Here is a 27,936-nt window from a genome sequence, read left to right as displayed (position 1 = left end):
GGCAAATGCCGGGATGGATCCTGTGAAAGGGCAAGGCCGACTTCCTTCCCTGTCGTTCCCTAACCCGATGAGTCCGATGACCTCGCTGTTTGGTCTCTTCCTCCAAACAACCCAACCCAAACTTCCCTGCCTTACCGATGTGTATTGCATTCGAAATTTAAGATTTCGCTGCTGTTTATTGCTAGTTACAGTCAGCTTTCTGTAGCGGGTATAACTTGCCGCGTTAGTACTATTCACAAGTGACGAAAATTCTGTAATCTTTTCCAGCACGCTTCTGTAACAATTAAGCGGACTCACTATTGACTATACGCTTAGCCTAAAGTAGCTGTAGGTGTCAGGCGTAATCCTTGCCAATGTACCGGTCGCTGTTGTCACTGTAGGTCATGTCTGCCTTTGTAAACGTAACGAAGTAGTTTTCCCAGCATAAAATTCACAATCTTTGGTTTTCTCTTCCTTAAAAAACTACTAATTTTGTATTTAGCTGTTCTCAATATAGTATGCATCGGTAATCGAATCATTCTATTTAGCACTTCTCTGGCAATAAGAAACAACGACGTCGTGGCTCCATAGATTACCATTTGCATACTTAACACATTTTTATTGGCTGACTGAACTATGTTGTTGGACAGTTAGCGTCAGTTAGAGAAACTGTTGCACATTCTACGACGTTTTTTTAACAGAAGTACTGGAAATGCATACGCATCTGTGTAGCACTTTTCAAGAAAAATATAGTTAGGCTTTGATAGTCTGAAACATTCTTAACTATAGCTGAAGTAAAAATATTTTGCAGGTATGATGCATGCCGGGGAAACGGCGTATCTGTTTCCGAATGGCGTATTGGGACCAGACACGGACCCTAACTCCAACGATGGGAAGGTGGCAAGTCAGTTGACAACACTGTGGACCAATTTCCCCAAATACGGGTAAGTCCTGTGAATAATAATTCTGCTTACTTAGTTTTAGCTGGCAATAGCGGCCTGAATCACCAATCACTTGAAGAGAGAGTTAATCAGGCTGTAACAGCGCCAGACTAAGGCAAGAGGGCTCGTTCCCGCGAGGAAGTCACTCGCCGTAATACGATTTGCTGGCACAGCAGTGTGCCACGGCACCCACCTGGGCTTCACTGCCAACCTATCACTCAGTGAGCAGCGAGTTACCGAAACACGGAACACTTCGATACAAGGCGCACATCATATATGACAAAAGTCATGAGCCACCGCCTAACGTCGTGTCGGATCTCCTTTCACCCGGCGTAGTGCAGCAACTCAACGTGGCATGGACTCAACAAATAGATAAATCATTGGAGCTCCCCAGCAGAAATATTGAGCCATGCTGCCTCTACCGCCGCCCATTACTGAGAAAGTGTTGCCGGTGCAGGATTTTGTGCACAAACTGACTTCTCGATTTACGTCCCACAAGCTGTGATACCCGGCTTCGCTCAGGGGGTTGATGTGCGATTGTTTAGTAGTTGTAATGAAAGGATAAACTTTAAAGCATAAGAGGTAAAAACATATTGGAAACATATTCTAACTATTTACAGTATTTGTTAAAGTATAAGAGGTAAAAAGTTGTCATTGATAACATATTCCGAGTATTTACAGCACTTGTTTACAAACAACGTTTGCCATTTTGTTATTCGGTGTATAAATGTACAAATTTTTCGAATTTGCTACTCGACGGCAAGCTAGGTATAGTTGACCGTGATAGAAGCAGTAGTCTTCGAGGTTGATGCAGCAGTATTTTAAAGTTTGTGCCTGAGCTTTGCTAAATGCAGAACTGTAGGCTAATGTGATTGGAATTTGCAGGATTTTAAAATGGAATGGCCGCTCAGTAGAGATCAGTAGCATTCTGGGGATAAATAGTGTGTGTCCTTTGTACTTTCCAGTCATGATTTCGGCTTTGATGATGTTATTCGATATCTGTTTACCGATCATCCTTGTTCCATTACATACTTTTGGTGAATTGAGATTTCTGAGTTTTGTGATCTGAGATACAACTTTAAGTCGAAGTCAGTGTAATGGCATTCCCGCTAGTTGTAAAGAGTTTAGAAATTTTGTAGGAAGTTAACACTTTCATCAACGTTTACCATCGTGTTAATCGATTTGTATATTCTCTCTTCATCAGGAATCTTCTCTTGAATATTAAAGTTGATGTAGTCGACGATATTATTGTTAGCTTTCGAATAGCCAGTCCGGATTGCTACAGTTGTGAACAATGTTTGCATCAGTTTGATAGATGAGTTCGTTTTCAGAAGTGGCTGTGTTGCAGAAATCCCTGTTCAGTTTAATGAGGCCAGTCGTCTGGTACGTAGGATATGTGCCTTCGAATATTTGTAACATTGTTGAGTAAAATGACCTGTTGTGTCATCCTTCGATGGTTCAGTTCTCATATTTTTTGTTAGTCGCAGTTTTTGTATGTGTGGCCAGAGACGCGATCTTTTTCAGTATGTATTGATCTCGTCTGCTGGGGATAACTTGAAGTGTTTGTAGAAAACTTCCTGTGACTATGAACGGAGCTCCTCCGACCACTTCAGTTTCCTCGCAAAACTTGTAATGTTCTGTCCACGGCTTCGAGTGGTTTGTTATGAGCCATTGTGGATTTGTCTCAGAAAATAACTTTAGCTTGCTTTATAAATTCACCCCGTCCACATGCTCTTGAGATTTTACATTCGTAATTGTTATTCGTCTGTATTCAACGGTAGTTGTATGGTGGAATCGCCAGTTGGTCCTCCTTCCGTAAGTGTGGCTGCAGCATCGGATGATGGCAGAGCAAGTGCGATGTGTTGTTTAGCACGTATTTCCGCCAGAAATCGATTAATTAGAAACGTTGTCCTGGTGCCACCTGGTGCATCCAAGTAAATAATTCCGCCATTGTTGTCGTCGATCTGGGCCATAATAACGTTGTTAATTTCCTTTTGTCATTGTGGAGTGTTTTTTTTGTGACCAATGTATTAAAGTAGTTCGTTGATGTTGTAGCTTTTTTCCTATGTAATTTAGACGTTTAGCACACTGATAGCATCTTTTCGTGGTGCTTGAATCCCAAGTCGTACTAAGGTTTGATTGTTTATTACTAAACATTTATCTTCTATTCGAATCAGTGTAGTTTCGGTCAAGCGACAGTGGATTAACAATATATGAAGTTTAAGGAAGGTTCCATCACATCAGATACTGAACGGTTTGTTAGTTGGAGTGTTGCCCGGTACACAAGCGTGTGTTACACACTTTCGAATAGCCACCAAGTGCAAAAGCCTGTGCAGTAAACGAACCACGTTTATGGAACGAATGCAAATACACAGTACGCTTAGTACTGTAATAAATAGTCGATTTTTACACTACTTGACTGCTGTAAAAGATACAGGGTGTTACAAAAAGGTATGGCCAAACTTCCAGTAAACACAAAGAAAGAAAATATATTATGTGGACATGTGTCCGGAAACGCTTACTTTTCATGTTAGACGTCATTTTATTACTTCTCTTCAAATCACATTAATCATAGAATGAAAACACACAGCAACAGAACGTACCAGCGTGACTTCAAACACTTTGTTACAGGAAATGTTCAAAATGTCCTCCGTTAGCGAGGATACATGCATCCACCCTCCGTCGCATGGAATCCCTGATGCGCTGATGCAGCCCTGGAGAATGGCGTATTGTATCACAGCCGTCCACAATACGAGCCCAAAGAGTCTCTACATTTGGTACGGGGGTTGCGTAGACAAGAGCTTTCAAATGCCCCCGTAAATGAAAGTCAAGAGGGTTGAGGTCAGGAGAGCGTGGAGGCCATCGAATTGGTCCGCCTCTACCAATCCATCGGTCACCGAATCTGTTGTTGAGAAGCGTACCAACACTTCGACTGAAATGTGCACGAGTTCCATAGTGCATGAACCACATGTTGTGTCGTACTTGTAAAGGCACATGTTCTAGCAGCACAGGTAGAGTATCCCGTATGAAATCATGATAACGTGCTCCATCGAGCGTAAGTGGAAGAACATGGGGCCCAATCAAGTCATCACCAACAATGCCTGCCCAAACGTTCACAGAAAATCTGTGTTGATGACGTGATGGCGTACGGATTCTCGTCAGCCCACACATGTTGATTGTGAAAATTTACAACTTCATCACGTCGGAATGAAGCCTCATCCGTAAAGAGAACATTTGCACTGAAATGAGAATTGACACATTGTTGGATGAACCATTCGCAGAAGTGTACCCGTGGAAGCCAATCAGCTGCTGGTAGTGCCTGCACACGCTGTACATGCTACGAAAACAACTGGTTCTCCCGTAGCACTCTCCATACAGTGGCGTGGTCAACCTTATCTTGTACAGCAGCAACGTCTCTGACGCTGACATTAGGGTTATCGTCAACTGCACGAAGAATTGCCTCGTCCATTGCAGGTGTCCTCGTCGGTCTAGGTCTTCCCCAGTCGCGAGTCATAGGCTGGAATGTTCCGTGCTCCCTAAGACGCCGATCAATTGCTTCGAACGTCTTCCTGTCGTGACACCTTCGTTCTGAAAATCTGTCTCGATATAAACGTACCGCGCCACGGCTATTGCCCCGTGCTAATCCATACATCAAATGGGCATCTGCCAACTCCGCATCTGTAAACACTGCACTGACTGCAAAACCACGTTCGTGATGAACACTAACCTGTTGATGCTACGTACTGATGTGCTTAATGCTAGTACTGTAGAGCAATGAGTCGCATGTCAACAGGCACCGAAGTCAACATTACCTTCCTTCAATTGGGCCAACTGGAGGTGAATCGAGGAAGTACAGTACATACTGACGAAACTAAAATGAGCTCTAACATGGAAATTAAGCGTTTCCGGACACATGTCCACGTAACATCTTTTCTTTATTTGTGTGTGAGGAATGTTTACTGAAAGTTTGGCCGTACCTTTCTGTAACACCCTGTATAGTAGAAGCATGTGACAGTGACACATTCTGCAACTAAAAAAATTACGTATTCAATTACTACGAATCTTCTTTATACTTTGTAACGTCCCAACAGAAAAAATATGTATAAAATTATCTATACATTTATATTTAGTGTAATCTCCCAACAGAATACTGTTCCGTAACCTCGCAATAATAACGTGACTAACCGCCCAATAAGAAAAATGTGACTCATATATAACCTATCAATAATTAACTGACTGTGAATCTAAACTAGTAAATTTGTACGTCAGCAGTGCTGCGTCATGGCCCTGAAAGATCATTCTGAATAAATTGAAAATTCTTACCTCAAAGAAGTCACCGGATAACGCGGATATATCTGCTCCTATAAGAATTTTTTCTGGCACAGCCCAGTGCAATGCTGGCCGCTAGATTTGTCATGTATAAAAAGAAACAACTCATTTTTCTTTACGATAATCAGGATGACAACGGATTGCAGAAATTAGTAAATTCTTTAAATTCAGATATATGATTGTCAAAAGTTAATTTCATAAGGAAGATTATTATTAAAAGATTTTTTAAAGTATTTACATGGGACTTGATATAACAATAGTACAAATTTAGTTGTAACAATATGCGCGCGACTATTTTTACCGTATACTACATTGCACAGGCACGACCGGCCCAACCGCCCGACTGCGAGCTACCAACACTACTGCCGACACTGCTCCTACTGCAGCCGACACTGTTCTCTGGACTGCGATTCTGTTACAGCTTGCATATCGCAGGCAGCGCGTGAGCGATCTATCGAAACTACATCTGCTCGTGTGCGCTAGCAATAAATCCCTTAGTCACTGACCTCCTACAACTTGATGTAACGTTAATCGGCGACTAGACTCCTGAAAATGAATAGTCATTACTACCGTTTTTGGGTTTTCCATGATACCGTTATTTTGTAGAGAGGTTTGTGTCATGCAGCCTTGCCATGGAGTAAATTAGGGTAATATAGATTGGGCATCAATTTACTCATTGAGACATTCTTTTCGCAGATGTTTCATGGATGGCAATAGAAAAAACTTCTAGCTTGATCTAGCCTGCTTTCCTACTCAAATACACTCATCCGATTGGACGTCCGTGTACCACTTTCAACAAGCCTTTTACATACTATTGGCAGTGACACTGATATTTCACTGTATTTATAAGAAAAGACCGAAGTTTTATTGAGCTTTCACTTCGAATGAGTAACATCGAATACAGATTATAGAATCTTGGTCTTTCTTGGCCTAATCTCCTATAGTTCAAAATCATTAACAAGGTCTATAGATTCCAAAAAGAGAAGCATTTAACCACCTATCGTCTTCAGACTCAACTGCCTCTATAGTTACCACTCACCCACCCTCACTGTTCATCCTTCCCTTATTCTCACAGGATCTACTAGGTTCCACTTTCGGACAACCAGTTGTCTTCCAGGTGCAATTCATGTCTATCACACTGACATTGGTCTGCGTGTGGAACTTCTGTATAGGTGCACCTAGACAGTAACTTATCAACTTTGATGTCCATTTTCTTAAATTTTTTAGAACATAGTTTTTATTTCTTATTCCAGATTTGTGACAAAATGCTATTGTTCTTCATTATAGTTTGCTGTACACTAAAAATTTTGGCTCAGCTCGCACACATATACAAAATAAGTGAAATGTTGAAGTTATTAGAGAGCAGCGTAGTTGTAGGTTATACTTCTCGTGGCTGCACGTGTTATATCACAGAACTGTCATTCGTTTTCCAGGGATCCGGCTCCATCTGGAAGTCCAGTGGTATGGGAAAAGTTGAGGGCGAATGCATCCAACTATTTGGATATGAAACTGGAATTTGTGACTCGTCAAGACTTCCTTAAGGAACGGATGGATTTCTGGAGAGAAATACTGTCTTCCTGATGAGTTATATGCTATGATATTCTTTGCCATGTACAACTCAGTGATAAATAAACGTTGATCTGTTAGGTTTATAAAACAATAAATCATTACAATTTAAGTCTCATTTCCGTTAACAGTTCCAGTTCACAGCTTGTCTTTGAAAATCCTGCTTCATATGATAAATGCACTACTACGCTCAGTGAAGGCCACAAACATTTTTTTAAGTTTTTAGATGCTTACCACTCTAACATATGCACTCTGAATACAAAAACCACAGTGCTCATCTGTGTAATTTCTCTCTCGTAATTATTTAAATAAATCAGTAGTTCCCTTACAAAAATGTGAAGTTATACAGCTTATTGCCAACTGGTTGTGCTCCAAGGACTTACACGTCACACTTCGCAGCTCTAGAATCACCGAAACAGCTTTCCGAAAAACTTAAACAGAGAGATACTCAAATTGTCATTAGCAGGGCGATCCATAGGTGTAGAATCGCCTTGTAAAACAAGCCAGATGGATAAACAGAAATTTAGTGTTTGCTGGGTGAGGGAGAAATCCTGTGAGACTCTGTTACCAACTAACTCGTCATATGGGAGCCCGCCAGTTGGACGCACCTCGCAATTTTCAGATCAAATAGGCGTCATTTGACATAGCAGACAGACAGAAATCAGCACGAGAAAACAGTTGTGCCCTTCATCTGAGCATAGCTTTATCAAATCTCGCCTTACTTAATATTTTGTGCCGGCCGATGTGGCCGAGCGGTTCTAGGCGCTTCAGTCCGGAACCGCGAGGCCGCTAAGATTGCAGGTTCGAATCCTGCCTCGGGCATGGATGTGTGTGATGTCCTTAGGTTAGTTAGGTTTAAGTAGTTCTAAGTTCTAGGGGACTGATGACCTCAGATGGTAAGTCCCATAGTGCTCAGAGCCATTTGAACCATTTTTTAATATTTTGTCCGAAGCATGCAAATGCTTGTGACAACACATAACGGCTACACAGTGTACTAGACGTGTTCTCTGGCAAGTTAAAAGACTGTCGATACCCTCTTCATCCATTCCTCATGGACTTTAACCAACACGTACCGGAACGCAATCTCAAATATCTACAGAGCGCTTCCTGAAGTGCGCAAAGTTTCTTATCTTCACTGCATGCACAGTTACCTTCACATGCCTCCACAGAGAGACCGCTAATGGACTTAGATCCAGTGAATGCGGCGGTCACTCCTCAAGATCTCTACGGCACACCAATTTTGAGGGTAACTGAATATTCAGATATGTCTAGGAACCTAGCTCGTGATATGGTGTGGCATCATCGTCCTGTACAAACGTCTTCAAACATCAGCGACGGCAGAGCTTCTTCGTCTAACAAGTATTGCAAACGGAGTGCTATTAGAATAACCTGAATGTAAAACGGCCTGACAACACGAGAATACCATCTTCAATATCTAACTATCGCTTTAGAAGTAGAGGAGAGTGTTGTACCTAGAGGATAGTGTACCTAGGAACACTTGATGTTTCCTGGTCTGTGTTTCAATCTAGTGGCTGATTTTAGAGTCACATGAAGAAATGCGCACCAGAGAAAGACATAAGCAGTTTCCGGAATTTTATACTGTTTATGTTATTATGAGACATGAGGTTGTGTTTTGTGGAACATTTGTAAATATAACGTGGGCTAAATATTGAGTGCTCTATGACATATTAAAGCAATTGGTAATACTGTAAATTATTCAGTTACAGAGTTTTAGGGTGAGTAAAATTCTGTGTATTTTTAATACTAGTTACATAAAATGTGGACAGGTAAGTCATATTCATGGGTTGTGCAGCGTCTTGTACCATCAAGCACGGCTGGTCCCAGCGGAGGTTCGAGTCCTCCCTTGGGCATGGATGTGCTAATGAGCAGAGCTTTCTGAAAGTCAAGAATTTTCTCTGCTTTGGAAACAGAAATTTGTACTGAATGCCAGTAGTGTCTATTTCAGAAAGTTTTTAACTTGTAACTGGTTTTTGATAACATTTCTTCTTAATTTCGTTTCACATAATGATTATTGGTGGATAGTACAGTAAAATGTCAAAAAACTAGAACTAAACTCAATCGGAACAGGCCTCGAAAGGCAGAACGGTATCAACCGACCACGATGTTATCATAAGTCGATATGTGCCACTGGATGCGAATATGGAGGGGCATATGGTCAGCATACCACTTTCCCAGCCATTGTCAGTCTACGTGACCGGATCCGCCAGGTCTCAGTCAAGTAGGTCCTCAACTGGCCTCACAATGGCTGAGAGCACCTCGCTTGCCAGCAGCTCTCGGCCGACCCAGAGCTGACAGCGCTTCAGTGATCTGACGGAAACCGGTGTTAGAGGCCGCGCAGTGATCAATTTTCGTCCAAAGTGCTAGGCGAGTTCATTCGTTTGCTTGGAAGGAGAGGCCGATATTGTTTGCTGGCCTTTGGACAGTCGGCGATCCTCCTGTAATATTTCTCAATCGATTTTACAGAAACTACACTCATGCTCATAAATTAAGGGTAATGGTGATATATGGTGAAGCCACGCTCTGGTGGGCGGTTTGCGGGTTTAAGTCTCCTTGGGAGACCATGCGGTGCATTGGACCTGCGGTCGTCGCACTGTGGCGCTGGCAGGAGTCCACATACGCAGAGGTGTGCTGGTGCATGTCAGAGTGCAGTGCAGCAAGTAAGTGTGCAGACGTTTTCAGACGTGCTAATGGTGACTGTGTGTTGAAAATGGCTCAAAGAACACGTATTGATGACGTTACGAGAGGCAGAATGGGGCGACTGGAGGCTGGTCAAACACAGCAGGTCGTAGCCCTCCGTGTGCCACAAATTGTGATCTCAAGATTATGGCAACAATTGCAGCAGACAGGAAACGTGTCCAGGTGCTACAGCACGGGGCGTCTACAGTGTACAATACCACAAGAAGACCTATATCTCACCAACAGCGCCCGCAGACGGCCACGGAGTGCTGCAGGTAGCCTTGCTCGGTACCTTACTGCAGCCGCCGGCTGATGTGGCGCTAAAGTCTGGAACCGCACGATCGTTACCCGGTCGCAGCTTCGAATCCTGCCTCGGGAATGGATGTGTGTGATGTCCTCAGGTTAGTTAGGTTTAAGTAGTTCTAAGTTCTAGGGGACTGATGACCACAGCAGTTACGTCCCATAGTGCTCAGAGCCATTTGAACCATTTTTTTACTGCAGCCACTGGAACAGTTTTCTCCAGACGCACAGTCTACAGACGACTGAACGGACATGGTTTATTCGCCCGAAGACCTGCAAGGTGCATTCCACTGCCCCTGGTCACGGGAGAGCCCGTAAGGCCTGATGTCAAGAACACGGTACATGGTCATTGGAACAGTGGTCCCAGGTTCGGTTCATGGACGAATGCAGGCATAGTCTGAACAGTGCTTCTCGCCGGATTTTCATCTGGTGTGAACCAGGAACAGGATACGAACCCCTTAATGTCCTTGAAAGGGACTTGTATGGAGGTCGTGGTTTGATGGTGTTGGGTGGGATTATGATTGGTGCACGTACACCCCTGCATGTCCTTGACAGAGGAACTGTAACAGGTCAGGTGTATCGGGACGTCATTTTGGACCAGTATGTCCGCCTTTTCAGGGGTGCAGTGGGTCCCACCTTCTTCCTGATGGATGATAACGCACGGCTCCACCGAGCTGACATCGTGGAGTACCTTGAAACAGAAGATATCATGCGAAACGAGTGGCCTGCCTGTTCTCCAGACCTAAACCCCATCGAGCACGTCTGGGATGCTCTCGGTCGACGCATTGCTGCACGTCTTCAAACACCTGAGACAATTCAGGAGCTTCGACAGGCACTGGTGCAAGAATTGGAGGCTATACTCCAGCAGCTGCTAGACCACCTGATCCAGAGTATGGCAACCCGTTGTGCGGCCTGTGTACGAGTGCATAGTGACCATATGCCATATTGATGTCGGGGTACATGCGCAGGAAACAGTGGCCTTTTGTAGCACATGTGTTCTGGGACGGTTTTCTCAACCTATCACCAATACCGTGGACTTACAGATCTGTGTCGTGTGTGTTCCCTATGTGCCTATGCTATTAGCGTCAGTTTTTGTAGTGCTACGTTGTGTGGAACCACATTCTGCAATTATCCTTAATTTATGAGCATGAGTGTATTTGGCAAATACATTTCATTTATGCGTTACTTATAGATTTATATGTCAGCTTCATGATGACGTACCCATCATTTCGTTAATGGTTAGAGTTATATATTTACATTCAAGTAAGACACTGCCCGAAATTCGAAAAAGTTTGCAATGAAAAATGGGTGTGGCCACGATTTTGCGCTTGGTAAATATTACCTAGTAATATGTTTCTGTGTACGAAATTTAACTAACGAATTGAATTTTTCTTTTGACTTGATTGGAGATCTCTGTCTGTCACCAATTTCGAGAAAACTAATGTGGTATAGCAGACTTATCTGCAAACGCATGCACCAGCGATAAAGCCAGAATTAAACATCCACAACATACCTGGTATTCCATAAACAACCTTGAGACGTCAATTAAGATTTTGGCTAATGATAGCACCTTGTGCCATAAGATTATTGTGCACAATTTCGTTATCTACCGTGTTATTCCAGTCACTAAGACTTTTTCGATGAAAGAATGTAATTTTTAAGGGCCATCAATAGCTGGTGAAACGAGAGATGCCGTGGGTTTTTGGAACAGATGAGTGAAGATATTACACGTATTTTTTTATACTGAGGATGTGCTTTTTCATAAGCCATTGACCTTACTTTTCCTTAGCTCCTCACTTAATAAGCTTAATAAATCACTGTTTCAGAATCCTCTCTCAACTGCGTTTCCAAAAAATTTTAGGGAGTTGATGTTGTGTAATCTTTACAGATTTTTGGCAAGGGAAGCAAATTTTAACCTGGCTACAAGAGAAATGTTTGTTCTACTCATAATTCGCCATTTATGACGCTTCTCTGAAAGCTACAAATGGTTGCTAGGCCAGACGATAACAACTTGATGCTTTTGTTGCGTTTTCTGCGGAATTATATTTAGATAGTAAGCAAATAAGAGGCGACAGTAGATCTATTTGAATGGTCACCATGCAAGATTGGGCACAGAGGAGATCCAATTAATATTTACCAAAAAAGTGAGTGTAGGAATCAGTCTAGAAGGGCACTTATCCTCCAGCACTCGTCATTTCCCCTACAGCACCTGCCCACAACCCCCACCACTGCCACTCTCACCCCCTCACCACACATGTCCTGCTGACTGCACCTCTACTGGCCACGTTATTCTGCTTGCACTCCAGCACTGTGGCAAAGCCGTTAGCGACAATGTAACACACAGATTATTAAATACAGTGCTCAAAAATTTTCGACTGCAGTACTTTTAAATTTGAATTGACCATTTAGTACCTTGGAACAGTTTTTCACATTTGGAAAATCCTTACTTTCCTACACTATTTGTATAATTTCAAAAAATCACCAGAGCACACACAAAGTGAATTCCATCGCTTTGTTGCGTCATAGCCAGACTTAACGAATTCTCCACTATATCAAGAGAAATAATTACTAAATGACTGCTTAAGTGAAAGACGACTTAATTTTGCTAATTAAAACATCTATGCAATGCAATGATGTATGAACCTTGTTACTGACACTGTGAAAAAATCACGCAAAGATAACACTGTTAAAATGTTATAACTGCACGTGTACGAGTGTGAAAAGCTCTCTTGTACTTTAGCTCTCTCTCGCGATCGTGTTCTCTTACAATTTGATCTTTTGGGAATTAGGTTTCTCTTGATCACTGTCGCTGAGCTGTATTATTATACGTGAGCTATATTTACGTGTGTAGATTGAATGTTCATCAAAGTATAAGAAGTAATGTGTGTATCACGACCGTGTTATTTGAAGGACCTCTTTCAATTTGGATAAAAAGAAAAAAATAGATTTTATTCATAAAAAGTGAGGATATTAAATGCGAAAGCTTATCGTTTGGTTCGTGATTATTTCAAAAGCCATTTTGTATGTAATTACTATTTTCATATTACATTCATTAGAATGTACAGTTATTTATTTTTCTTAAGTCCCAACTTTTTCTGAGAGCAATTATTGCGGTAGTAAACTTAATTTCTTGTCATGGTCATAGGATACCAAACCAATTAGTTCCAAGCTAGTGTGGACTGTAGCTATTTTGAAGTTCTAATGTAAGTAAAAGTTAACAGTACTACTATCATTCTTGATTTTGAAGAAAGTAAGTGACATTAAACAAAAGTTAAAAATAGGTTCCAGTTTTTTTGTGACGTTGCTGTCACAGGCACAAACCAATAAATATTTTCAAAAAACATTTAATGTCTTGATATCACATTCATAATATAAAGAAAAGTCACGTAATTACAAGTGGTAATGCTATGGCTTCAAAGTGGAATAAGAAAATATATTAAATCTCCATTACAGGACTGGCTAGAGGCAACTGTCTAAAAGTGTTCTAAGGTACAGCACTCTCTCTTATCAGTTACCTTCGATGGATACTTCCAGTGAGGCCTGACATCCGACCAGAATCAATGATTCTGTTTACTGATCCTTCCGTTCAGGCAGAAATTAGCGTCGTCCGCAAACCGCGGATCTGAGGAGAAGCGATGGTAACCAGACGTTGTGGCCGAGCGGTTCTAGGCGCTTCAGTCCGGAACCGCACTCCTGCTACGGTCGCTGGTTCGTATCCTGCCTCGGGCATGGATGTGTGTGATTTGTCGTTAGGTTTGTTAGGTTTAAGTAGTTCTAAGTCCTGACCTCAGATGTTAAGTCCCATAGTGCTTAGAGCCATTTTTGAAACGATGGTTACCATAGAATATTCGTGTCGCCACTTGTTCAAGTTGAAACCGATAGTCTGAATCGTCCTCGGAGATACATCGTAATATTTGCAATTTTTGAGGGTGCAATTTATGGTTGGTCAAAATTCTCATTACTAATGCACGGCTGATCGCAGTTTACTGCAGAATGCGGCGGGAACTGCGCTCTGGACGGTGCCAGGGTTACCGGTGACGTCGCTTCATCGAGAGCCGTTTCCGATCGACTAGCTTTCTGTTCGTCTGAGACACAGTCTGTTTTAAGGAATATCCGAGAAGTTTCACCACCGCACTGTCCCGCTAGCATTGACTGTAATCATCTGTGATAGTACGGATGCTCCCCTCTCCTGACAGAAGATTATCTTGGGAATTTGTCACCTTATAGAGTAGGGTAAACATAGTCATGTGTAGGGACTGTGGTTGTTGTGAGCGGACGCAAGGAGAATTGGCCACTCTTCGGGGGCAGGTGGAGGCTTTGTCTGTTAGGCTCATCGAGCTCGAGGCGCAGGCGTCGGCTCGTAGTGGCGTTGGGGCAACTGTGGTGAGACCTATGCCTACTTCGGTGGCCTTGGAATCACATGGAACCCCTGATGTCGCTGCGTCTTCCGGCAGTGAGCATCTTACCGGTCAGCCATCACTCCAGGGTGAATGGCGGACAGTGGTGGGCTCGCGCGTGCCTGGCCGAAAGGCGAAGGTGGGATCTGGCCGCGTGGCAGCTGCCTTACCCCTTTCCAACAGGTACGGGGTGCTTCCTAGTGGTGATGACATCGTTTCCGAGCCACCACAGGGTGCCTCGCCTGTTGGGCCAGTGGCCGATTCTCCGGCAAGGTCCCGACAGTCACAGAGGGCGGGCCTATTAGTTATAGGGAGCTCCAACGTTAGGCGGGTTATGGAGCCCCTCAGGAAAATAGCGGGTAGGTCGGGGAAGAATGCCAGTGTGCACTCGGTGTGCTTGCCGGGGGGTCTCGTCCGTAATGTGGAGGAGGCCCTTCCGGCAGCTATTGAACGCACTGGGTGTGACCGGCTGCAGATAGTAGCACATGTCGGAACGAATGACGCCTGCCGCTTGGGTTCTGAGGCCATCCTTGGTTCCTTCCGGCGGCTGGCTGATTTGGTGAAGACAACCAGCATCGCACGCGGAGTGCAAGCTGAGCTTAATATCTGCAGCATAGTGCCCAGAGTCGATCGCGGTCCTCTGGTTTGGAGCCGTGTGGAGGGTCTAAACCAGAGGCTCAGACGACTCTGCGACTATAATGGTTGCAAATTCATCGACCTCCGTTATTGGGTGGAGAACTGTAGGGCCCCCCTAGACAGGTCAGGCGTGCACTACACACCGGAAGCAGCTACTAGGGTAGCAGAGTACGTGTGGCGTGCACACGGGGGTTTTTTAGGTTAGAGGGACCCCCCCCTTGGGCGAAACGATAAAATACCTGACGGCTTACCAGAGAGGGCATTATCATTATCATCGTTGATAAAGAATGTCCGTCCTCGGAGACCAAAAACAGGAAAAGTTAACGTAATATTGGTAAACTGCAGGAGTATCCAGGGCAAGGTTCCTGAATTAGTATCTCTTATTGAAGGAAATAGTGCGCATATAGTATTAGGAACGGAAAGTTGGTTAAAACCGGAAGTGAACAGTAACGAAATCCTAGACACAGAATGGAATATATACCGCAAGGATAGGATAAACGCCAGTGGTGGAGGAGTATTTATAGCAGTAAAGAATTCAATAATATCCAGTGAAGTTATTAGCGAATGCGAATGTGAAATAATCTGGGTTAAGTTAAGTATCAAAGGTGGGTCAAATATGATAGTCGGATGCTTCTATAGACCACCTGCATCAGCAACCGTAGTAGTTGAGCGCCTCAGAGAGAACCTGCAGAACGTCGTGAAGAAGTTTCGTGATCATACTATTGTAATAGGGGGAGACTTCAATCTACCAGGTATAGAATGGGATAGTCACACAATCAGAACTGGAGCCAGGGACAGAGACTCTTGTGACATTATCCTGACTGCCTTGTCCGAGAATTACTTCGAGCAAATAGTTAGAGAACCAACTCGTGAAGCTAACGTTTTAGACCTCATAGCAACAAATAGACCGGAACTTTTCGACTCCGTGAATGTAGAAGAGGGTATCAGTGATCATAAATCAGTGGTTGCATCAATGACTACAAGTGTAATAAGAAATGCCAAGAAAGGAAGGAAAATATATTTGCTTAACAAGAGTGATAGGGCACAAATCGCAGAATATCTGAGTGACCACCATCAAACGTTCATTTCTGAGGAAGAGGATGTGGAACAAAAATGGAAAAAATTCAGAAACATCGTCCAGTACGCCTTAGATAAGTTCGTACCGACTAAGGTCCAAAGCGAGGGGAAAGATCCACCGTGGTATAACAATCATGTACGAAAGGTACTACGGAAACAAAGAAAGCTTCATCATAGGTTTAAGAGTAGTCGAATCATAGCTGATAAGGAAAAGCTGAACGAAGCGAAAAAGAGCGTAAAGAGAGCAATGAGAGAAGCATTCAACGAATTCGAACATAAAACATTGGCAAACAATCTAAACAAGAACCCTAAAAAGTTTTGGTCATATGTAAAATCGGTAAGCGGATCTAAATCCCCTATTCAGTCACTCGTTGACCACGATGGCACCGAAACAGAGGACGACCGAAGAAAGGCAGAAATACTGAATTCAGTGTTCCGAAACTGTTTCACTGCGGAAAATCGTAACACGGTCCCTGACTTCAGCCGTCGCACGGACGCCAAAATGGAAAATATTGAAATAAACGATATCGGAATTGAAAAACAACTGCTATCACTTAGTAGCGGAAAAGCATCCGGACCAGACGAGATACCCTTAAGATTCTACAGTGATTATGCTAAAGAACTTGCCCCCTTTCTATCAGCAATTTATCGTAGATCGCTGGAAGAACGTAAAGTACCTAGCGACTGGAAGAAAGCGCAGGTCGTTCCCATTTTCAAGAAGGGTCATAAATCAGATGCGAATAATTATAGGCCTATTTCGCTTACGTCAATCTGTTGTAGAATAATGGAACATGTTTTGTGTTCTCGTATTATGACGTCCTTAGATAATACAAATCTCCTTCATCATAACCAACATGGATTCCGCAAACAGAGATCATGTGAAACTCAGCTCGCCCTATTTGCCCAAGAAATTCACAGTGCCGTAGACACTGGCGAGCAGATTGATGCCGTATTCCTGGACTTCAGGAAGGCATTTGATACGGTTCCGCACTTACGTTTAGTGAAAAAAATACGAGCTTACGGAATATCGGACCAGGTTTGTGATTGGATTCAGGATTTCCTAGAAGAAAGAACACAACATGTCATTCTTAACGGTTCAAAATCTGCAGATGTAGAGGTGATTTCGGGAGTACCGCAGGGAAGCGTGATAGGACCTTTATTGTTTACAATATACATAAATGACTTAGTTGACAACATCGGTAGCTCCGTGAGGCTATTTGCAGATGACACGGTTGTCTACAAGAAAGTAGCAACATCAGAAGACTCGTACGTACTCCAGGAGGACCTGCAGAGGATTAATGCATGGTGCGAAAGCTGGCAGCTTTCCCTAAACGTAGATAAATGTAATATAATGCGCATACATAGGGGCAGAAATCCATTCCAGTACGATTATGCCATAGGTGGTAAATCATTGGAAGCGGTAACGACCGTAAAATACTTAGGAGTTACTATCCGGAGCGATCTGAAGTGGAATGATCACATAAAACAAATAGTGGGAAAAGCAGGCGCCAGGTTGAGATTCATAGGAAGAATTCTAAGAAAATGTGACTCATCGACGAAAGAAATAGCTTACAAAACGCTTGTTCGTCCGATTCTTGAGTATTGCTCATCAGTATGGGACCCTTACCAGGTTGGATTAATAGAAGAGATAGACATGATCCAGCGAAAAGCAGCGCGATTCGCCATGGGGACATTTAGTCAGCGCGAGAGCGTTACGGAGATGCTGAACAAGCTCCAGTGGCGGACACTTCAAGAAAGGCGTTACGCAATACGGAGAGGTTTATTATCGAAATTACGAGAGAGCACATTCCGGGAAGAGATGGGCAACGTATTACTACCGCCCACATATATCTCGCGTAATGACCACAACGAAAAGATCCGAGAAATTAGAGCAAATACGGAGACTTACAAGCAGTCGTTCTTTCCACGCACAATTCGTGAATGGAACAGGGAAGGGGGGATCAGATAGTGGTACAATAAGTACCCTCCGCCACACACCGTAAGGTGGCTCGCGGAGTATAGATGTAGATGTAGATGTAGATGATCTCAATGCATTTGACATATGTTGAAGCCATCAGATTTTATGTAACATATACGGGACAAATGTCAGCCATATCTAGAGTGTGGATAAAGTTAGGCTTAAATGTAAGGCACGTATGTTTTTCCCGTATAATTCCCTGTGTTTCATACGTTACATTATTTCTTACCATTTCAAAGTTACAAGCTGCATCCAAGATATGGGCTTCTAAAATGGCTGCCAAGTTGGTAAAAGAGCCAAAGAGAATAATTCAGTATATTTAATCTAAACGACAAGAATTAATATACATGGATAATTTTGAACCGAACCAGGAAGTAAATCGGTCATATAGTTTCCAAACGTATTCTACAACTCGATGTCTTATAGAGAAATGGTATCATCGTAGGATACGGTTCAAATGGCTCTGAGCACTATGCGACTTAACTTCTGAGGTCATCAGTCTCCTAGAACTTAGAACTACTTAAACCTAACTAACCTAAGGACATCACACACATCCATGCCCGAGGCAGGATTCGAACCTGCGACCGTAGCGGTCGCTCGGCTCCGGACTGTAGCGCCTAGAACCGTAGGATACGTTTGGCAACTACGTGACCGATTTGCTTCCTGATCTGGTTCAAAATTATATGGTTTTGAGTTCAGGAACCTAGTTGCAACAGAAACTGCTGCTTATTTCGCCATCTAAGTTGTGAATTCTATGTTTTTTCCATTTTTCGGGCAACAAGATAGCGCAATTTGATGCAGCTGTATGCTAGTTTAGTGATATAGGATTCACCCTTCAAGGTGGAAGACAGCGTCAGTTTCAGGTCATAATGTCACTGGAGACAAGATTTTTACCTCTTCTGTGAAAGGGCCAATAGCAAGCAGATCGAATATCATTAAAGAAATCCCAAGAAAACATTTTCTTCAGAAGTTTTATTGCTACCTTGATGCTGTACTCAGTAGATTTACGGGTGAAAAACTTGCTGAATTGCGCGCTGGTTAATGCCTGCTTATCCTGCTTCTGTCAACTATATTGAGTTAATTATGGCAAGGAATTATTGGTTAATTGTATTTTGTTATGAATCTACCACTACTGCTACATGTGGAGTCTAGTAACGCTACTTCTGTATGACTGTGGACTGAACTTAGGGACAGACCGTTGCGAAGCGAAAGTGCGTATTATCCAGCTAATTCGTGTCGGCTTGGGATAGGTTGTTTTATCAAATCGACTTCTTTTGCATCCTTATCATGATAACTTGTAATTCGTTTGTATTATGACAGTCGATACAACAGAGGCTTTTCGTCAGTTTATTGAACACATCAGATAAACGTAAGAGATAAATGAATCAGCATCATTACAGTATCCCACATTATCTAAAACCGTTTGACAGTGTTCGGATAGTTTTTCGACTTCACGTCTATAGACAATATGTTGGCAGCACTTCTTCTGCTTGAACGCTATGCTGTGATAATAGACAGTAAAGTTGTGCGGCTCAGCATAACGATGAGGCGAGGAGTCCCACAAATTCTCTCACCGACTGTACATAGTCGCCTATGAGAACTTAATCTTGTTTGTTTGGTCGAACATTTGGTGAATCCAGAACTGCAGGCCTTTTCTGTGTTGTGTAGATATTACCCAGAAAAAAGGGCCGCTGGGGTAACAAACTGGGCAATGCATAACTACAGTATTACGGTGTAACAAGTCGCCAGAGACTGTGGGCCCCTTATATCAAAATACTCAGAAGGTATACCTGAACAACCTCTGAATGTTGGTCGAGGGAGTTCTGGTTCACCCTGTATAACTATGCATATTTAATTTTAGTTGTTAATTTGTGTAAGTGTACATCGATTATAGTATTGAGAGGTATTGGCACACGAACCATTTATAGCACCAAGTTTATTATAGACAGCAACACGATAGTCGTTTGATTAGTTGATATTATCAGTTGCTACAAGACAATCTGAGATAACGCAAAGGTATTCGAGCTTATTAAAATTTAACCGTCTTAACTAGTTAAGCATATGAGAAGGTAAGTAGGACTATTTTAGTCAATGTTCATTGCATTGAGAGAAATATTCTAGTATCAACTTCTCTGGTCAGGACAGGCAGTCGCGAGCTCTTTCGTGGAAAATATTTATGGAAGATTTTGCTATTACTGGAGGTTTAAAAACTAAAATGTATTATGTTTGGGCTTTCATTAGTCCAATAATTTTAGCAGACGGACGATAATCTGTTCAAAAAAAAAAAATGAAGGATTTGACTCGATATTTAGGCTCTGGTTTTACGCCGTACAATGTTTACTATTAGTTTATTACACTTCTGGCTATTAAAATGCTACACCACGAAGATGAGGAACTACAGACGCGAAATTTAACCGACAGGAAGAAGAGGCTGTGATATGCAAGCGATTAGCTTTACAGAGCACTCACACAAGGTTGGCGCCGGTGGCGACACCTACAACGTGCTGACATCAGGAAAGTTTCCAACCAATTTCACACACACAAAAAGCAGTTGACCGGCGTTGCCTGGTGAAACATTGTTGTGATGCCTCGTGTAAGGAGGAGAAACAAGTACCATCACGTTTCCGACTTTGAGAAAGGTTGGATTGTAGCCTATCGCGATTGCGGTTTATCGTATCGCGACATTGCTGCTCGCATTGGTCGAGATACAATGACTGTTAGCAGAATATGGAATCGGTGGGTTCGGGAGGGTAATACGGAACGCCGTGCTGGATCCCAACGGCCTCGTATGACTAGAAGTCGAGATGACAGGCATCTTAACCGTATGGCTGTAACGGATCGTGCAGACAGCTCTCGATCCCTGAGTCAACAGATGGGGACGTTTGCAAGACAACAACCATCTGCACGAACTGTTCGACGACGTTTACAGCAGCATGCACTATGAGCTCGGAGACCGTGTCTGCGGTTGCCCTAGACGCTGCATCACAAACAGGAGCGCCTGCGATGGTGTACTCAACGACGAACCTGGGTGCACGAATGGCAAAACGTCATTTTTCTTTTCGGATGAATCCAGGTTCTGTTTACAGCATCGTGATGGTCGCATCCGTGTTTGGCGACATCGCGGTAAACGCACATTCGAAGCGTGTATTCGTCATCGCCATACTGGCGTATCACCCGGCGTGATGGTATGGGGTGCCATTGGTTACACGTCTCGGTTATCTCTTGTTCGCATTGACGGCACTTTGAACAATGGACGTTACATTTCAAATGTGTTACGACCCGTGGCTCTACCCTTCATTCGATCCCTGCAAAACCCTACATTTCAGCAGGATAATGCACTACCGCATGTTGCAGGTCCTCTATGGGCCTCTCTGGATACGGAAAATGTTCGACTGCTGCCCTGACCAGCACATTCTCCAGATCTCTCACCAATTGAAAACGTCTGGTCAATCTTGGCCGAGCAACTGGCTTGTCACAATACGCCAGTCACTACTCTTGATGAACTGTGGTATCGTGTTGATGCTGCATGGGCAGCTGTACCTGTACACGCCATCCAGGCTCTGTACGACTCAATGCCCAGGCATATCAAGGCCGTTATTACGGCCGGAGGTGGTTTTTCTGGGTACTGATTTCTCAGGATCCAAGCACCCAAATTGCGTGAAAATGTAATTACATGTCAGTTCTAGTATAATATATTTCTCCAATGAATACCGGTTTATCATTTGCGTTTCTTCTTGGTGTAGCAATTTTAATGGCCAGTAGTGTATTTGCTTTCCTTTTTTCTATTCTTCTTTTCCATTTTTTAATCTTAATTCTTGAAATTAAAATTCTTAATGTTTGAAATGGAAGATAGAAAAACGTACGTTTTCCGGTGTTAGGATGCTGTCACAGTTAATAATATGTTCGGGCTATTACCGTGGTCTAAGGCATTTCGCTTCTAATCCCGACGTTTCGTCCCCATCTGCGGAGGACATTTACAAGGAGGATCGTAGCTTTGTTGAATGTCCGATTCACACACTGGCTCGCCACTGACTGCAGCAATATTCCACTTCAGCGAGATTCCGCGCAGTGGTGTGAAGCCACATGTTTTGAATAGGTGGGCGCAACTGGCCGTTGTCGACTGTCGTCGTCCGCTGTTACTATCATCCCATGGCGGAAGACTGGTTCACATCTCTTCAGCAGCGGAATCCAAAATTCATTCAGTTTCACGCACTCCATGTATACCTCCCCTACTGTGACTCCTTAACAGAGTATTCGCTGTTACTAGCTGAAATTTATTACAGAACTCAATTGGTCTTCCTCCTCTCTCTCATTCCTTCTCCGCCTACAAGACGATATACAATTAGATCGGGGTACACAGCGTTGGAGTTGAATCAAACCAAACTATATACCACGTAATGCAATCCAGGCATACTACAACTCATCGGCCCCTTTGCGATTCCAAAGGGCCAAATACATAACACACAAAACGCAATTAAAGAATGTATAATATAGCAGTAACAAACCTGTACACCAGCCCAGTTGCCCCTGATATGGCTTGCTCGAACCTCTGAACATATGCAGAATATGGAGGACCCAAACCCTAGACTATCAAGCCCATCAACGTAGAAAAACGACCGCAAATTTTACGTCACGCTCCAAGTAATAAGCACCTGGAGCAGTATTTCCACGATTTTTTGAAAGAGGTTTTGGAACTTATGGACAACAGCACCCGCTGATTTCCAGTGAAAATATTAATGGTGTAACCTTACCGGAAACATTCACTGGGGAATCACCTTCCTTAGAACCACGCAAAGCACACCGAGAATCTTATAGAATTATCTAACCATCACCTACTTACACGCTGACTTCAAGCCGTTTACCCGGAAACTTAAAGGACAAATGCGGATAGTTATACCACCTAACAATGGGAGAGGGTGAATCTAGCGATACCGGGTCGATTCATGGGAGAGGGTCCTACACTACATAGAGAAGCTGTATCAGTTGCGCGGCATGTGGAAACTTCCTTGCTTTTCACTTTTTTCGACCACAGGATCGCATGGAGACACTGTCTACTGAATTACAGCTTTGAGTCCAATTTCGTTCAGACTGTCATGAGGTGTATGTTGCAGATTGAGCCGTGGCAGGGTTGTGGCGTTGTCTTTCGAGTTCCTGGCGCCAATAGCTCGCTCTGTCGTGTAACATCCGTCTGGTTTGAGGACACTAAGACCTTTGCTCAAGTTTGTTGATGGGGACGGGTGTGTTGTGGAGTGGCGAGTTGGCTCGTGGTATCAAAGCGAGGAGGACTGTGTGAGAGGTCCGCCCAACGAATAAGACGGGCACTTGCGCAAGCGTCTTGGGCACGGAGTCCAGCGCGTGGTTGCTGGACAAATTTGTGAGCCGATTTGAATCTATGGCTGGTCTCGAATGTCGTCTTCGTGCATAGCTTGGCGAGCCAGCTCAGGGCGTTGCACAGCGATGAGAGAGTTGAAGCCAGTTTCACTGTGCTGAATTCTGGGGCCCCTTTGGAAATGACGAGCTTCACCTTCGATTCGTGAACTTCAGTTAATTTATGCATTTTGACGTCATAACTGTTATTTTCTTATTGATACTTACAGATCTGTTGCGACCATTGCGATTTCTTAACATTGCATATGACACCGCTCTGTTAATTATATTGGCTTTGGAGGTTTCTATTGCCGAATTATTGAGATGTAATATGTTACTCAATCTCTGTTGTACACTTACTGGACATTAAAATTAATACACCACGAAGATGACGTGCTACAGACGCGAAATTTAACCGACAGGAAGAAGAGGCTGTGATATGCAAATGATTAGCTTTACAGAGCATTCACACAAGGTTGGCGCCGGTGGCGACACCTACAACGTGCTGACATCAGGAAAGTTTCCAACCGATTTCTCATACACAGACAGCAATTGACCGGCGTTAACTGGTGAAACGTTGATGTGATGTGTCGTGTAAGGGGGAGAAATGCGTACCATCACGTTTCCGACTTTGATAAAGGTCGGATTGTAGCCTATCGCGATTGCGGTTTATCGTATCGTGACATTGCTGCTCGCGTTGGCCGAGATCCAATGACTGTTAGCAGAATATGGAATCGGTGGGTTCAGCAGGGTAATACGAAACGTCGTACTGGATCCCAACGGCCTCGTATCACTAGCAGTCGAGATGACACGCATCTTATCCGCATGGCTGTGACGGATCGTGTAGCCACGTCTCAATGCCTGAGTCAACAGGTGGGGACGTTTTGCAAGACAACAACCATCTTCACGAACAGTTCGACGACGTTTGCAGCATCATGGACTAACAGCTAGCAGACCATGGCTGCGGTTACCCTTGACGCTGCATCACAAACAGGAGCGCCTGCGATGGTGTACTCAACGACGAACCTGGGTGCACGAATGGCAAAACGTCATGTTTTCGGATCAATCAAGGTTCTGTTTACAGCATCATGATGGTCGCATCCGTGTTTGGCGACATCGTGGTGAATGCGCATTGGAAGCGTGTATTCGTCATTGCCATACTGGCGTATCACCCGGCGTGATGGTATGGTGTGCCATTGGTTACACGTCTCGGTCACCTCTTGTTCACATTGACGGCACTTTGAACAGTGGACGTTAAATTTCAGATGTGTTACGACCCATGGCTCTACCCTTTATTGGATCCCTACGAAACCATGTACGGGCCTTTCTGGATACAGAAAATGTTCGTCTGCTGCCCTGGCCAGCACATTCTCCAGATCTCTCACCAACTGAATACGTCTGGTCAATGGTGGCCGAGCAACTGGCTCGTCACAATACGCCAGTCACTGCTCTTGATGAACTGTGGTATCGTGTTGATGCTGCCTGGGCAGCTGTACTTGTACATGCCATCCAAGCTCTGATTGACTCAATGCCCAGGCGTATCAAGGCCGTTATTACGGCCAGAGGTGGTTGTTTGGGCACTTATTTCCCAGGATCTGTGCACCCAAATTGCGTGAAAATGTAATCACTTGTCAGTTCTAGTATAATATATTTGTCCAATGAATACCCGTTTATCATCTGCATTTCTTCTTGATGTAGCAATTTTAAAGGCCAGTAGTGTAATTAACTGAAATTGTGATTGCCTAAGGCCTACCTGTTTCAGAGGAATTTATTTCAATAAGGTAATAATAGGACACTACACATGATGGTACATGGGCCTAACCTTACGCCTTACAGCCCTTTATCCATAATTGTAGGTTTCACAAACTAAAACAAGAATTAGTATTTATGAGTCCCACGCATCTCACATAACATTCCATCGAGGTATACGACACTGATCGATGCTATCAGCAACATTGTATGCGTTATCCATTGAACCATTTATGCGATGCCACTCTTCAAACGTCCAGTACTTCACAGTACACTAGCATAAATATGGAGTGCAGGCATATGCAAACTATCTTTATTGGCGAAAAATATCTAAGTCTCACACAACAATTCAGTCAGAAACATAAATAAGGCAGCGGCGCTGTGTTACAGGAGGGCAGTGAACAACCCATGCTCAATAGCAGTGTCTCCCAAACGTCACGTTCCGTAACCAAATGGGGATAAGCATCTCAGTCAACCAAAAGCTGGATGAATAAAATGCGGTCATTTTGGATACCACTACAAGAGCACAGACTACGGTATTTTACAGACTGCAAAGGTCACATTTACATTAATACCATTACTTTCCGTAAGCTGCACCACGTCGCATCAGTTTACACTGTCGCGGCCAACACAGCGAAAAACATTATGGCAGCCACTGCTCGGCCAATCTGATCGCGTAACACCTTGAAGTTACCCTATCTAGCGACAGCCACATCCATTACCGAAGGCGGTTTGAGTATGCGCAATCCTCTTACGCCAGAACTATTTTCAATTTCTAATCAGTCAGTAGAAATTCCGTGTCTGAAACCCTGCTCAACACCTTTAGGCTAGTAAACCCGTCACCGCCAATATTCATGCCTGAAATAAAACTCCAGCCACTTTCTGTGCAGTCGCATTTCATTACGGCAGGTTGCAACGGCGAGGAATTCCTCCATCGTTCCACAGTATTTACGTACTTACAAGCTGTCCAGCAATAACTAGTACACCACCTTTGCAGGAATTACCCATTGACAGACTGGAGCGGGGTTTGGCGAAATGTTCATCAAAAATTCCTGTCTTCAGATGTCAGATGCACTTGGATCTATAGGAAGCTGTGTAACATCATTATGACAACAGACACTCTCTACAGAGGTCTCTACTGAGACCCTCTCGCAAGGATTAATTTTTGGAGACCAAAATGCAATTTGGTCGAGTTCAGGAAATAAATTGGTTTTCATTATAACTATATAGCTGAATGCCATTTTCTCGCTTGACTGGCACGTGTTCCTAGGAACCAAACACCGCAGTACGCTTTGTTCGTGACTCAATTTATTCAGTACTCGATTACCGAAGCCACTCTGCGCAAATTGGACTTTCAATGTATCTGCAACAGCAACATTACACTATGCAGCAGCACCATCACCAAACTTAACCTACGCAGTACACGTAACCACAATGCAACACCACACATATTATTTGGTTTTGATGTGGTGTCGCTATTCACTATGGTTCCACTCAATGAAGTGTTGCAAAAGCTGAATCAGATTTTTCCTCCCGATATTGCGGAACTGTTTAAATATTGCCACACAAGCACGTATTTCAAAGGTAACGAAGACTTGTATGAACAGACGGACGGTGTCGCTCCGGGGAGCCCCTTAAGCCCGGTTATAGCAAAAAATACAAGTCGCTGATGAATAAAATAAATACGAAGTGCAGGGAAGCTACGACAAAATCATTGTATTAAGTTTGTGAAGAAATGGAAAAAGAATCGATTGTCGGAAGGACTGACTGAGCATATATCAAAATCAAAACAATCTTCGGTGAAATTAAAATCAAGAGTGGTAACGTTAAGAGTGCAACGGGAATTCCACTGCTAAGCGCAAAGGAGACAGCGGATAAGTCCAAAGAGTATACTTAAGGCCTCTGTGAGGGGGAAGATTTCCCTGATGTGACAAGAAGAAACAGGAGACGATTTAGAAAAGATAGGGGATCCAGTATTAGGATTATAATTTAAGAGAGTTTTGGAGGACTTAAGACGAAATAAGGAAAAAGTATAGATAACATTCCATCAGCAATTCTAAAATCGTTTTGGAAATGGCAGCAAAACAAAATATTCATCTTGGTTTGCAGAATGTATGAGTCTGGCGACATTCCATCAGGCTTTCAAAAAAAATATCATCAATACAATTCCGAAGACTGCAAGTGCTGACAAGTGCGACAGTCATCGCACAATCAGCTTAACAGCTCATGCATCCAACTTGTTGAGAAGACTAATATATAGAAGAATGGAAAGGAAAGTTGAGGATGCGTTATATGACGATCAGTTTGGCTTAAGGAAAGGTAAAGGCACCAGAGAGGCAATTCTGACGTTGCGCTTGATAATGGAAACAAGACTAAAGAAAAATTGAGACACGTTCATAGGATTTGTCGACCTGGAAAAAGCGTTCGACAATGAAAAATGGTGCAAGATGTTCGAAATTCTGAGAAAAACAAGGCCAAGCTATAGGGAGAGATAATTAATATACAATATGTACAAGAGCCACAGTGAATAATAAGAGTACTCGGATTAAAAAGGGTGTGAGACATGGATGTCATTTTCGACCCTAGTGTTCAATCTGTACATCGCGGAAGCAGTGATGGAAATAAGAGAAAGTTTCAGGAGTGGAATTAAAATTCAGGGTGAAAGGATATCAATGGTACAATTCGCTGATGACATTGCTATCCTGAGTGAAAGTGAAGAGGAAGTACAGGATCTGCTGAATGGAATAAACAGTCTAATGAGTACAAAATACGGACTGAGAGTAAATCGAAGAAAGATGAAAGTAATGAGAAATAGCAGAAATGAGAACATCGAGAAACTTAACATCAGGATTGATGGTCACGAAGTAGATGAAGTTCAGGAATTCTGCTACCTAGGCAACAAAATAACCAATGACGGACG

At 43.3% G+C, this 27,936-nt stretch overlaps 1 protein-coding gene across 1 annotated transcript in view; it reads left to right on the top strand.

The window, feature by feature from the left end:
* The window catches only part of LOC126412953 (cholinesterase 1-like), a 53,258-nt gene extending 46,428 nt beyond the window's left edge, over positions 1 to 6,830 (top strand). The window contains exons 9-10 of the mRNA XM_050082845.1: positions 791 to 923; positions 6,683 to 6,830. Of these exons, the coding sequence (XP_049938802.1) occupies positions 791 to 923; positions 6,683 to 6,830 (281 nt within the window). The remainder of the gene's footprint in view (positions 1 to 790; positions 924 to 6,682) is intronic.
* Positions 6,831 to 27,936: the final 21,106 nt, after the last annotated feature.

This window comes from Schistocerca serialis, chromosome 7 (assembly GCF_023864345.2).
Source record: "Schistocerca serialis cubense isolate TAMUIC-IGC-003099 chromosome 7, iqSchSeri2.2, whole genome shotgun sequence".
NCBI classification, from domain to species: Eukaryota; Metazoa; Arthropoda; class Insecta; order Orthoptera; family Acrididae; genus Schistocerca; species Schistocerca serialis.
This window is presented reverse-complemented; position numbering and strand designations above follow the sequence as displayed.